The 13676-nt window shown below is 40.1% G+C and overlaps 1 protein-coding gene across 2 annotated transcripts in view; it reads right to left on the bottom strand.

Moving 5' to 3' along the window:
• Positions 1-13676, bottom strand: part of EZR (ezrin) — a 78959-nt gene that overhangs the window by 43674 nt on the left and 21609 nt on the right. For both annotated transcript variants that reach the window (XM_039530291.1, XM_039530292.1), the window contains exon 2: positions 13181-13282. In XM_039530291.1, the coding sequence (XP_039386225.1) occupies positions 13181-13192 (12 nt within the window). In that variant the 5' untranslated portion in view covers positions 13193-13282. The remainder of the gene's footprint in view (positions 1-13180; positions 13283-13676) is intronic.

Raw genomic sequence — 13676 nt, 5'->3', positions numbered from 1 at the left:
TGAGAATCAATTTTATCACAAGTCTTGAGCTGACATTTTAAATATAGCCCCAGCTTTTGGAAACAAGTTATTATGGAAGAATCTCAGCTTTGATTTTTAAAAAACCTAATTTTTAGCCCTCATGGATGCAGAGAAAAAGCTTGAAAACATGAACCCTAAAGGCTCTAAAACCAGAAGGCAAGCAAACCCCAGATTTATTTTTTTTTTAAATCAGCATTGTTAGGCCAATCTTTTGGGTCCAACCCATGATTTTTAAACATTTAGTGATAGCAATATGAAGAATATGTCCAGTATGGACTGAAAAATGGTTAATAAGATGTGCATCTGCTGGCCCAAAGATAGAGAAAGCTGAGAGTTCACAATATATCAGAGGACTGTGGAAGACTGGGAGCTCATGAACATGAAAACACTTAAAACTTTCTTCTACTCCTAAACTGGAGACGCAGAAAGTGACCTACTTAAGCAGGGGTGGGGAACTTACAGCCCGCAAGCTGGATTTGGCCCACTGCAGAATCCCCTCCTGCAACCTAACCTCCTAGACCCCGCATTCCCACCCCAACCCCCTGCCCCAGCCCCGAGTCCCCTCCCAAATCCAAACTCCTTCCCGGAGCCTGTACCCCAAATCTCTTCCTGCACCCCAACCCCCTGCCCCAGCCTCCTGCACTCCAAACCCCTCATCCTCAGTCCCACCCCAAAGCTTGCACCAGGGCTGTGTGTGGCCCATGATTGATTTTTTCTGTGGGTCAATGGCCCCTGATACAAAAAAGGTTCCTCACCCCTGTACTAAAGAAAAGAGGCCTCACTGTACACACAAGGGTTATACTGATTCAACTATCTAAGTTTAGAAACTGGGTAGTTAAAATTCTGTGCAAATCTGATTGTGTGGACACTTCTGAATAGATTTTTAATTTGAAATTATTCAAGAACATCCACACCAGGAGGGGTTACACTGATTTGACTATGCCAGTCTCTAAACACATTTAAATTGGTACAACTTGTGTTTAGATAAGGCCCAATGTTCAGAAGCTGCAGAAAGAGAACCGTAGAGGCAGATGCCTGTAGTTGCAAAGGACCCCAATGAAGGAAATAGAATATGTGGCTGGAAATCAGTGTGGAGTTCCCTTTGTAGGATTAGGTCTTTAGCAATCTAGATGACCTCTTAAAGTCGCAGCAGATTTTGAAATAAAATGCTATAAAGCATAAAATGCAGCTTAGTGTTAAAACAGCTTTTATGCTATTATCTACTACACTCGAGTATTTTTGTTGTGTTTTTCAGGAATGGGTTCCAGACTCCTTGTAACTTACACCTTGCTGGGCCAGTTTGTTGGTTTTACTAATCCCTCATTAAGAGCCATTAAACTCAAGATATCTTCCTCCTCTCCATCTCTCTTTTCTAAGTAGGTCCCCTCTGTCATTATCCTAAAAGGTGACCCACAAGAAGAGGAAAAGTATTTGAGTTTGTGACCCTTTTCTTCTTCTTTACATAGTACATAAATGAGACCTGAAAGGTTTATTCTGAAGACGATTTGGGGAAGGAGAGGGGGATGGTACATAGGATAAAGGTCTTCTCTACTGCAGAGGACACCAATGTCTGGAAAATAAGGACCATCACAAGATTAGGGTATGAAAGCTGACACAGTTGAGGAAGCAAAGACTTTTTAACCAGATTTTAAATCTATGGTTTATACTTGCATTCTTCAGCAAAGGCTCAGACAACTATCAATTTTAACTACAATGTTTAAGGAAGATTTAAGCTTTTTTTAAAAAAAAAAAAATAAAAAGTCAAGAACTAGTCAGGGCTAATTCATGATCTATTTGTTTTAATTCTTGATTCTGTGGCCAAAGAGAAAAGTGTTCTTTTCTACTTAGTTTTCCGTTAGGCTTGTATTTTCACTTCAGTAATGGAATGAAGTCATGTGCTATGTGTGCTCCCTTGAAACATTACTTTATTTCTGAACCAAAGTTCTTAAAAATACATAAAAGGCAGCAAGTCTGATGTTTTTAGTAGCATAAGCTGTTTGATTTAGCATGTGAGCATGTACACCCACTGAAATTTCAGAATGGAATTTTAAACCAGTCTTTTTAAATAGTTGTGTTGTAAGTAATACCACCCAATTTTGTGCTTATCCCCTTAAAATAATTAATTTGTAACCCAACATTGCTTGTAGAATAAAAGACTCCTCTTGAAAATGTCTATTGAGACAGGAGTAGGAGAAGCCGTTTATGGAAACTACCACTGTTTCCAGTCACTCCCTACTTGATCATCTTTTATTTCAATGTTGTTGCTCACTAAAGTAGTCAGTCTGTCTTGGTATTTTAAGTTTTTTGGATTCAGTAGAAAGATCAAGACAGACATTTGACAGAGAATGTCATATGCATCTTTTAAAGTGTTCTGTGCCAGTATAGTACAAAAGAAAGGTCAACTAATTTATAATGCTTGGACTTTAATGTAGATTTTAAAGGGTTATACTGCCCTCTGTGACCATATTGTCCCTCCCCCAAAGTTCTATGGCACTGCTCTGGAGGAAATCAGTCTTCTGTGTACCTGTGAGCCAAGAAACAGCCAGCACTACTTTCACCGTTGTCTGCCTATCCTCCCCTTTCCTATAGGAGGATCCAAGTTCAACTTCCTCTGAAAGTGCCAGCCTCCAATTGCCCCAAGTAACAAATATTAAGTTCAGATTGGCTTAAAACTTTAGCTTGGTGGGAGAGGGGAAGAAGAGAACAACTGCAATACATATACCTAGACAGATAACATGGTAAGTAACATGGCTAGACTGGCACTAAAGTTATAGAATATGGAAATGCTTCTTAGTCATACAGCATGCTATGAACTTGTCTTTGCCAGATGGGACTCATCTATGTCTCTAAAATAAATGACACTATCAGACTGCTACGAGATACCTGCCTCTATACAAGATAGTCATTTCTATGATGCAACATCTGCTTGTTAACACTGAACATTCCATCTCAGATATTAGTTTCTGCTAAATGTTTCTTCTCCCATTACAAGCAAATATGGGCATTAGGTCATTCACACAAATTTCCCCTCTTCCCCCCCCCCCCCCACATGCAGTACAATTAAAGTTATTTTTCAGTGTTTACAAAGCAGATTTAGAACACCAATGTTTAGACAGTGGATAAAAATTCAAATTGGACAGGCTTGACTTTGTCACAGACCTTTTGTGCCTTTCATAGCAAGGTGGGAGAAACATGCTGAAAGTAAATACAGCAGCTCAATAGCCTTAGGAAGGTCAGTTTTTTAAAAAGTATATTACGTAGCTTCAGGATTGTCCCATATGTTTACTACGTCTAATTTACTATGCTTCAAGGGCAATTTTTCTAACAAGAAAGCTATCAGTTTTAATACAGTAACTCATGCCTTCTTAAATACCATTTTAGTACACAGTAGTATCTACCTACTTACATTTATCATTTGAGTAAGAGTTCCTGTACTGGCACCATCCTAGAAACAGATCTAGGAGTCACAATCTGAAATCTATGCCAAGCTAATTACATACATTTAGGGAATCTCAGCTAAATAGTACTTCAAAGAATGAGGGTCAAGGAATTTGTCATTTTCCAGCTGAGGCATACTTCCCCTTTGCTATATAAATATAATGAAAGCTCTTTTGACAGTTAAAGGATTCAAAGAAACATGATCCATGAATTTTAGCTACCGTTCTATAGAAGGGTGGCAAGAGACAACTATAAAAGAAACACGGTTACAAGCTATATAATACATTTACTAGGGCTTTGTGAATTAAATTTTTTTTTTTTGCGCTTTCAAATGTTAGTTGGTCACAGGCAGAACACTTGTCATCAGTGCAAGTTAGTGAGGTTTTACTTATTGAATAAAGTGGCAGGTAGGCAGGATTTGGTCCCCTAAACTCTTTTTATTCTCCCTAAAGCATTTTTTTAAAGAGATAGCACAATTACTGACAATGTTATTTTCTTACATAAAGAAATGAGAGGGTGAGAGAGATGGGAATATGGCAATGCAAAGTGTTGCCTAGAATACAGCCTCCTTTACAGGAAAATTTGTGGTTCTAGGGTGGCTAGTCCAGGCCCCCAATTCTCTATTACCCTACCCTCATGTAATTATTTATGCCTCGGAAGAGTGAGTAAAAAACGTCAACAAGTCAGAGTGGACGTTGTCACAGTTCAGGGCAACGACATCTGTATCCCCGCTCAGTGATCCAGCAAGGGCACCCACTTTCAGGCTTCTGGACTCCTAGCCATTGCTCTTAGGTGGAGACTCACTTCTCTCTCTCCTGAGCACAGTATTTCCAGGCTGAACAGTTCCCTGCCTTCACTGTGGTATTCCCAGCAAAAGAGCCTGCCTAAACAGACCTTCTTCACTACTCTTCTCAGAGATGAAAGAAGGTCATTGCTAGTTAGAAGTTACTACACAGTTCTTTCTAAGCAAGCATATTTTATTAAGGGAAAAGCACTACAGAGAAAACATTAAAAAACAATAAAGGAGCCTACACACATGCCAATAAGATTAACAGAGATCATATCCCCATCCATCTACGCAAGGGCTCTGGTTGGTGTCAGTCCTTCCAATGCTTCCCTAAGGACTCGGGGTCCTATCCATTTACTGGATCAGAATGAATGCCTTGGGCCTGTTTAAAACCAGGCTATTTATCCAAAAATCCTTTTTATCTGTTGGTCCCTGGAGAATCCAGACTGGGTCTTTGAACTGTCCTCCTGTAACAGATGATCACTAGACAAAAGGTCTCCCCTCTGAGCAAAGTTCCAGTCTTAAATTGTAAGTGGGGGGTTGCAATCCCCTCTTGCCCAGTACTTCCTAGCAATTCCACTTCACATATATTGTCCCAAAAGATCAATTGTCTGCGCTATATTGGTCAATGTAATCTTTTGAAGTTCACATTATCTCCCAGAGATTAAATTAATCCTCCTTCCTCCCAGCGAAGTTCCATACAAGCCCACAATAGTACACAAACATATGCATTTTCAATACAATGGGCCCCAAAGCTATTAAACGTCATTCAGTAAGGTTTAACTTAATTCCATAGGGTTTGCCCAAGATATTGTAGGACACGGTTTTACACTTAGTTTCCACTGTTGTAAGTAACTTCAAGGTGCACAAAAACAGAGACCTCTGTCTGGAAATTTTAGCATTAGAAGATAAAATCCCAACAAATCAAGCTGGTCAAACATCAAGTTTTTTGGAGTGAAAAATAGACTTTTTGGGGGGGACGGGGGCATAAAGACTCATTCTTGTTCTTCAGCCAGCTATATTAGTAAGGCCAACTTGGCTCTTCAGCCCAAGATAAATAAATGGGCACTGTTTCAGTTTAATGGGACGGTGTCTGGGATAGAAACTCAAAACTGAGTCCTCTCTGGTCTATATGGATATTAGAAAATACCACACCAGTTTTTAAACAAGAATGCAGGTTTTCCCTGTGTCCTTGGCCAAAACACCCTACCCCATTCCACTGACAGGCAACAAAACCATGTGACTGTACAGCTGCTGCCCTCTATCCCAGAGGTGGCTGAATTTCAGTGGAGCTTTATGTAAACAGCTCCAGCGTTTGGGAACCTTTTGGCTGCAAAGTGTTAGATTACATGCATAAACAGATATGACTATGATATCTATGTGATAATTTTAATTGATCCTGCATCAACAGTCTCACGTGCATACTGCCCACGAAGCCCTTTCCCTAGGACTTCCAATGTTGACGACTTCTGAGCAGCTTCAAATAATTGCCCTTTAAAGAAAAACCTACTTCGCAGAGAAACATTTCTCCTCCTCTCCCAAACATAAGCTTCCTGCAACCCCTCCCACACTACATTTGTACCAACCTAACACTTTGAACAACAAACATTCAGTCTGAGATAAGTGACAGGTTTAAGGTCCAATGTCTCAAATTTTCACGGCAAAAAAAAAAAAACCCAAAAAACACACAATGCTTATCTGCTTCAGGGTTGATGTAAGACGCAATATCACGTGGAGTACATTGAGATCCTGGGACAAAAGCACTAAATAAGAGTACTAATTACACACACATGCAAATGTGTAAAGGTCATCAAGTAATTTTAGTCTCAAAATCTGACCTACTTTTAAAATTATCAGGTTTTTTGTTGTGTAGTACGTACAAATGGAAGCATTGAGCTTTTTTCTTTACTAAAAAGTAGCACACCCCCTCCCTTTTTTTTTTTTTTTTTTAAAGTTTCTAATAAGACAAGACGTTAAACCACCATTTCCCAAATGCGGCCATGGCAGTTTCCTGAGCAGTGTCGGGGGAAGCATCAGCCCCTCCCCTTCTTCCCTGTTACTCTTGCATGCACCGTCTCTCTGGAGACAGGTGGGACACACAACGCTTAAGGAGCAAGGTGAGGAGGTAAGGGCGGGGTGTGAGGAGAAAAGCAGTGAGGACAGGTACAGGTACAAATATACTTCTTATATTACTCGTGAGTACTTTTAAACATTACATTGTTTTGATAGCTAAACCAATCTTGGATGGGATAGTAAAAAATTCATCTTAGGAGTGGGAAATTAAGTGCAATAGACATTGTTGCAAACAGCTTGTGAGCGTCAACATATACAAGAGTTTAGTTAGTTTTGGACTCAAGTCCAGTTACGCCAAGTTGATCCCAAGAATTGAAGGAGATAAAAAAATCTTTTATGAAACATGAAGGCATGAGTCCATTGTCCTCCACAGTTAACGGTACACAATGAGGAATAGAGCTGGGTGGGCTTTGGGATGGAGATATGGAAGGGGAAAAGTTTATCAAGACTTTTCTCAGGTGTTTAAAAATGAATTCCTCTGACCATACTCACCCCTTTTTAGGGGTTGCCTTCCAGGAAAGTAAGAGACACTAAATTTTAGTGGCATAAATGTATAGAGAGCCAATCTGAGAAATCTGTAGAAGCTAAATATGAAATCTAATTTCCGGTATTCACAAAACTTGTTTGCACTTGACTAAATCAGGAAACATACCCCGAGACTTATCTGACCAGTCACTGCCACACACAGTTTGGGGGCAGGGGAGGAAGCATCCAGAGGCAATGGCCCCACATAAAATAGGAACCAAGACCAAATAAGTCTGAGAAAGTTGCCATCAGCACACAGACATTCCACCAGTGGAAGGCAAGACTAGGTTTGTTAAGTCAGTCATTCATTACACAGGACTTGCTCAACTCTGCTCAGAAAAAGAATTTACTAAAAAATCCAAAATATATGCTGGGGGGGGGGGGGGGAAGTAGAGATGAGTCACTTAAAAAAACCTCAATACAGCAAACAAAAGTGACTGATATTTGTATACAGCGCTTCGGTTGTAGATCCTGAAAGAACCATTCTGCATCTGTACAAAAAAATTACCGCATTAGAAAAGTCCAATACCTCCTCTTTTGCCAGTGTGTCCATATCAATCTCAGTGCCCTTCACTGGCTTCCTCTCACCTTCCAATTCAAGCTTCTCATGTTCCAGGCCCATTTCCTGCCAACAACTACACTCCCTCCCTATTGCCACCTACACGCTTTCTTCTGCTGCCCCTTACATTTGTGGCTTCCCCTCCCTCTATTTATTGAGAAGAGCTTCACCAAACTACACTTCTGCAAACCCTTCCCCGGCAACTTCTGCTGAACTTTGAGTTTAGACTTTCCTTCTACTATTTTGTTTTGTTTTTAAGATAAACAAATCTCAGGCAGAGTCTAGGTAAATCCCTTCAGAGCAGGATGGTATCTACTTATACTTGCTCAAATAATTTAGGATGTATAATCTAGGGAACCATTGTCTAGAGGAACTTGTACAGTATTTGGTTTGCTAGTAATTGATTGATAATTGCTTCCATCCTAAACAGCTTCCATCCCAGCCTCCAAACACACATGAATTGGGGACTTGAAGTTGTGCACTAAATAGCTTATTTAAAAGTGCGTCTACCTTCAGAACAGTTACACTTTGTACATATTACATGTATATTGAAAAAATCCACAATTTTAGTTTAATTGAGTTGGTATTATTTTGGAGCCGTCATATAGTACTGTTGATAGTTTTGAATTCATCTTATAGCAGTTTCTGTAAGATAAAATGTGCATCACAAGATTCAACAGAAATTCCCTCAAATGTAGCTGAAAGTGTTGGGATAGTGGGAAGAGAAAAAAAGCTATTAAAAAATACAAGCCAATACAGCAGTACTATTGCCAGTGTCCTGATTTTAAGCAATGAATCTCTTTGTATAAAATGACAACTGGAACAAAAAAGGTAATGCTCTCTAGACCAGAGGTTCTCAAACAGTGGTCCGCAAGCTCCATTCAGGTGGTTCCCAGATAGTTCCCTCCAAGGTGTGCACCTGGGCGGCCGCACACAAGAGAATGAAGGGCCACCCACCTAATTAGTGGAGCTTTGCAGGCATGCCTCCACTAATTAGGTGCCTGGACCCTGGAGAAGATGCACATGTAAGGTGAGGTGGTGGCCTTGCGGGGAATAGGGGGTAGGTGGGAGGGGGCAGTGGGGTGAGAAGCGGGGGTGGGGGAAATTTGGGACATGCAGGGCTGCAGTGGCCAGAGAAAGAGTTGACTTTCCCCAGCTCCAAGGCTGTGGTTGCCAGGGAGAGATCCGACCCTCCTTTCCAGCCCCAGCTCAGGGGCTGCAATGGCGGCATTAGAAAGGTAAGACAACTGATATTAAAATCTGAGTTGTGCGCTTTTATTTGTAGAACCAAAAAATATTAATTATGTTTTTTTTGTTTTTATATAGCACTTTTATCCAAAGTGCTTTATGATAGCTAACAGTACAAACAACATTTGGAAAGATCATTAAGTGGTCCACCAAGACTCTCAGCAATTTTCAAGTGGTCCACAGAAAAAAAAATTGAGAACCATTGCTCTAAACTATGTAAATTTGTTTTGTTGGTTGCATTTTTAAGGACTTCTTTAAAAAGTATTTAAATTACTGAATTAGAGCTTTTTAATCAATTTTTAAAAAGTGACTATTATGAAAAATAGGAGCAATCTGTCACCTCAAAGCCTCCCATCAATGATGGTATGAAATATGAATAGATAAATAATATTTGTTTATACCAGATTATTACATCACTGTAAAGGAGTCAACACCTTATCTACTTTAAACAGAAAACAACATACTAAAGTTAGATTATGTCTAACTCTCCTTTAGGAGTCATGAAATCTTCTGGCCAGAGGGCATTAGCCTTTTCTGATCTCTCACAATGCAGTTCCAGCTCTGATGTGACAGTTTTAATTTCTATCCCACAATGCCCTATGAACTGATAAAGATCCTATTCCATGATAGTAAAGAACAAGGGGCAGGGCTGGGAAGAGTCCAAACTAATCATCCCTAATTTAAAATTGGGAGACAGAGCAATGTGTTCTAATAAGGTAATCCCAGTATGATTCTTCTTCTATCCTTTTCCAGTAAACATACGAGTTAGGTCTACTGAACAGCAGATTAAGTACTGATTATAAAGACTGGGTTTATGCTATATCAGTAGGTGCTGCCACAGATTTATGCCTGTAAATCCTAGCCAATAGGTCACATGGCTCAGAAACCAACCAAAGGAAGTGCTGGCTGCCCTTCCCCAGCTGCTCTCACTCGCACCTGTCAACATTTTGGCTCTTCACCATTTACTTAGTAGCCAGCAAAAGGAGAGGAACAATATCAACCTCTGTCAGGTATTGCTCCAGTGTCATGCTCAGTTCAGGTAGAATTAAGAACATGGTTGTAAGCAGCTTTTGTTGATTAGATGAAAGAACTTTTCTTCAGCCTACGGTACCTTTCAGCATAAATTAATCAGAGCCCATAAATTCAGGTTATTCCAACTGGATGATTTCCTAAAGTTTGTTTTCCAATGCCACTTTGGTAGTCTATGAAGGTTATAGGATAGTCTCTGCAGTATGTTACACTTTCCACTGACACTATGATATTTCCGTATTAACTGTAAAAATGTCAATACCAAGATGCAAACTGGAGAAACAGCATGGAAGAGGGAGGAAGACAAATGGATACACTTAATAAAACTCTCAATGGATATAATTTGTGCGCGCATGCACATTCCTGTTAAACAGATTACAAACTGGGTAAACTGTTCATAATTCAATATGTTCATAATGCAACGTGTTTTTTTCTAGGGGGGCAAAGGCAAAAAGACCTTCATATGGACACTACTACCTCATCAATAGAAAGATATTCTTGCATAAAGAAAGGAGAGAGATTGTACTATTTTTACTGAACATTGAATTGTCACTCAGAATTATTTTAAAACATTCTGTAGTCTACATGCATGTTAGCCTTAGACTGTAGTACAATTGTCATTGGCAACATAATTAAACAAACTCTTCATTATGATGGGTGGAACATCAATTGCTAGTCACTGGAAGATAAATCTGTTTACCCTTTTTCCAAAGCAGAGCTATAACTAAAAAAAACAACCTCAAAGCCACAGAGCTCAGACTTGCTACCGCTGCACTGCATTTTAAAATAAATTGATGACAGGCCTCTATGGAAGATATACAGTGGAAGTAATGCACTAACTTTGTCCTTTATGGTTAGTGACTTTAAGGTTTCCCCTGACAGCGGACCATAGCACACAGCAAAAGCCTGATCTTAAGTCCATTGAACTCAAGGAGTTTTTGATCAGGCCTCTAGTCTTTTGAGTAAGTAATTGTTATATTTGGTATGTCCCCAACTAGCAACAGGTTTTTCCAAGATATTTGTAGCAATGTTGGCAACAGCACTAAAGAAGTGGACCAAGCTTGCACAGAAAAAAACTGAGCTATTTCTGCCTATATTTGGATAAAATCTAAAATCAGGCCTTTTAATAAAATCCTATATAGTGCTTCCTGTGAGCTGTTACAGAAGAACACGTATATTTGTTTCTTTCCAGTCAACACTGAGATAAAAGGCCACAGGACTCTTCCTGTTATAGACACACAGTACCTATTCTAGAAGATAACAAAGTTGCAACAATCTTGTTTTAACTGCTAACTCTAAAAGTTACATATGGGAGCATAATAAAATACCTCCCTATTAAGTTACTCAAGGGTTAGTATTTTTCTACCAATATATGAAGATTTTAGAACATAATACAAAATGCATTTGATTTAAAAAAAAACTTATGCTCTCTTTCTAGTCTAAAAATCAAGTTATAGTTGTCCTGACACAACTGAGGCCTGAGCATCTGCAGTTCCCATGAGTTTAAAAGCTCAGCACCTTTGAAAAAGCAAGGCCCTTGGCATTCTTGTCCTAGAAGTGACCTATTCATTAAGTGACTTATTCAATGAATTTTAAGTATGCATATTAGTTTCAATATCTTCACAGAGAATACAATATAATTTTTAATCAAGCTGTTGACCTCTGCCTCCCATCTCCAATCAAAGTCCATTACTAAACCCCTTTTCAGATATAAATTCTGCTGGAACCAGCAAGTTCTTTGGTTCTGATAGCCACACACACACCCCTTTGTAAAGCATAGAAATGATTCTATTTCTCCTCTTTTGGAATGATTACTTTTCAATAGCAAATGACTTAAATCTTTTGGGTTTTTTAAAGATTCACTACAAAGTAGACCTAGCCTCAGACACTTGTCAGTCCACAGGCTATAAATTAGCTCTTTTATAAAGGGACACCCCCCCCCATCTACCTTTAAGGCAACCTTGCAAAATTACAGAGATTTACCAACTCAAGTGCAAAGTCTGCTCACCCACGTTAACCATAAATGAACAGAATTAATTATATTTTTGCCCACCAAAACAGTTGCTTGCCCTTGGGGAGTAGAGTTTTGTGTAGTTGGATTAAGGTACAGTAATATTTTAAATACTAGTTTAAAAAGTTTTAAATTAAAAAGTCTAAATAAATCAATACAAGTTTAAATTAAGAATTGGCGGATAGGACTTCGGATTCATGATTCTGTTAACATTACAAATTGTAAAAGCAGCGAAGAGTTCTGTGGCACCTTATAGACTAACAGACTTTTAGGAGCATGAGCTTTTGTGGGTAAATCGTCGGATGCATGACATGTATGTATGTATTCACCCACAAAAGCTCATGCTCCTAAAAGTCTGTTAATCTATAAGGTGCCACAGGACTCTTCGCTGCTTTTACAAATCCAGACTAACACGGCTACCCCTCTGATACATTACAAATTGTGTCTCTCACTTGAATATATCCTGTCCCCACCCCCAACATTTTATTTTTAAATTGGATGGTTATATGCATGGGCCATCCCTAGAGGGATGCAAGGCTTGGGACAACATCCCCCTTCTGCCCCCGGCCCCACTCCATGCCTTCCCCCAAGCTCCCACCCCACCTCTTCCTGCCCTGCTCTGCCCCCTTCTGGCTTCTGTCCCCTCCCCCGAATGACACCAGGAGCCAGAGCACGGCGAGGCTGGGGTCCCTCCTGCTGGTGAGTGCCGGCCCAGGCCCGACCCCTGCTGCTGGCACCAGGGTCCCCCTAACTCCCCAGGCCAGCCTGGCCCCTAGCACCCTAACCCCACCTCCCCGTGGCCAGCCTAGCACCCCCCACATGACACGCACACAGTTATAGGACTTCATCATGCTGCTATGCCCTATCAAAAAGATTTGAAATTGGCATGGATCTCTCAAATTATGAGGTCTTAATTTCTATAATCCTTCTCAACATAGAAGGAAGTAGAGAAACAAGGCAGGCAAGGTAGTATATTTTCTTGAACCAACTTCTGTCAGTGAGACACCCAAGCTTCTGAGCAACAGAGCTCTTCTTCAGGTCTGCAGAATATACTCAGGGTATTACAGCTAAATATAAAGGTGGAACAGATTGTTCAGCATAAATAGTTAATACATATTTCAAAGGACCATTCAAGATGAAGGGGCCCATTAACACTCCTCCAGTCATAGAGGGAAAAGAGGGAAGGGGAAGACAGCTGGGAGGGAAAAAAAAGGGGGGGGTGTTATGGATTGTTATAAACCAGTGTCTTTGTTCAGTCCGTTCTTTTTAGTGTCTAACAGTTATAATTTAAGATCCCAGGCTCATCTTTTGAAGGGGTTGTGCAGATTTCCTTTGAGGATGAGGAAAGAGACCAGATATAGAGTAATCACTTTGTGAGAAGTGTTAGAAGGAAACAGTCACCTAAAAAACGGTAAGTTACTAATCAATGTACATTTTATGTTTTACTTTAGAATACCACAAGATACAAGACATGAAATATAACACTCACCGGTTTGGGCATTTTCAGTTCTTGCAGTGGTTCTGTTGTTCCAGAAACAAATGCTCATGCAGAGGCTTGAAGGTGTTTGGTTTTTTTTCTCCCCCAAGAGATCTGATAATAGGAGAGTAGGAAAAAAGTTCTAGTTTACTGAGAAGGGGGCAAAGTAAAGAACTTTAAAACCTCTGCTGGATTCTTAAGTAATCAGGGGGAGTAGCAAGGATGATTCATACATGACCAACAATTACCAAGGCACTCCACTGGTTTGAAAAAAAACCACTCACAAGTGACCTCGCCCAGTGGGAAAAAAAAATCCAGCTGCAACCAGAGAAGGTCATTTGGCCAGACACACCCATAAGACTAAATATAATTTCAACACCTTTCCTAACTCCTGTGCGGCATAAGTTTAATAACTTGGGAAAGAAGGAGGAGGCAGAACCCGGAAACTATTATCAGCCCTAGGTTTGCAACACAGCCCGCCGGGGCTGCTGCCAGCAAGCAGGTCGGA

This window comes from Mauremys reevesii, linkage group 3, assembly GCF_016161935.1.
Source record: "Mauremys reevesii isolate NIE-2019 linkage group 3, ASM1616193v1, whole genome shotgun sequence".
Lineage (NCBI taxonomy): Eukaryota > Metazoa > Chordata > Testudines > Geoemydidae > Mauremys > Mauremys reevesii.
This window is presented reverse-complemented; position numbering and strand designations above follow the sequence as displayed.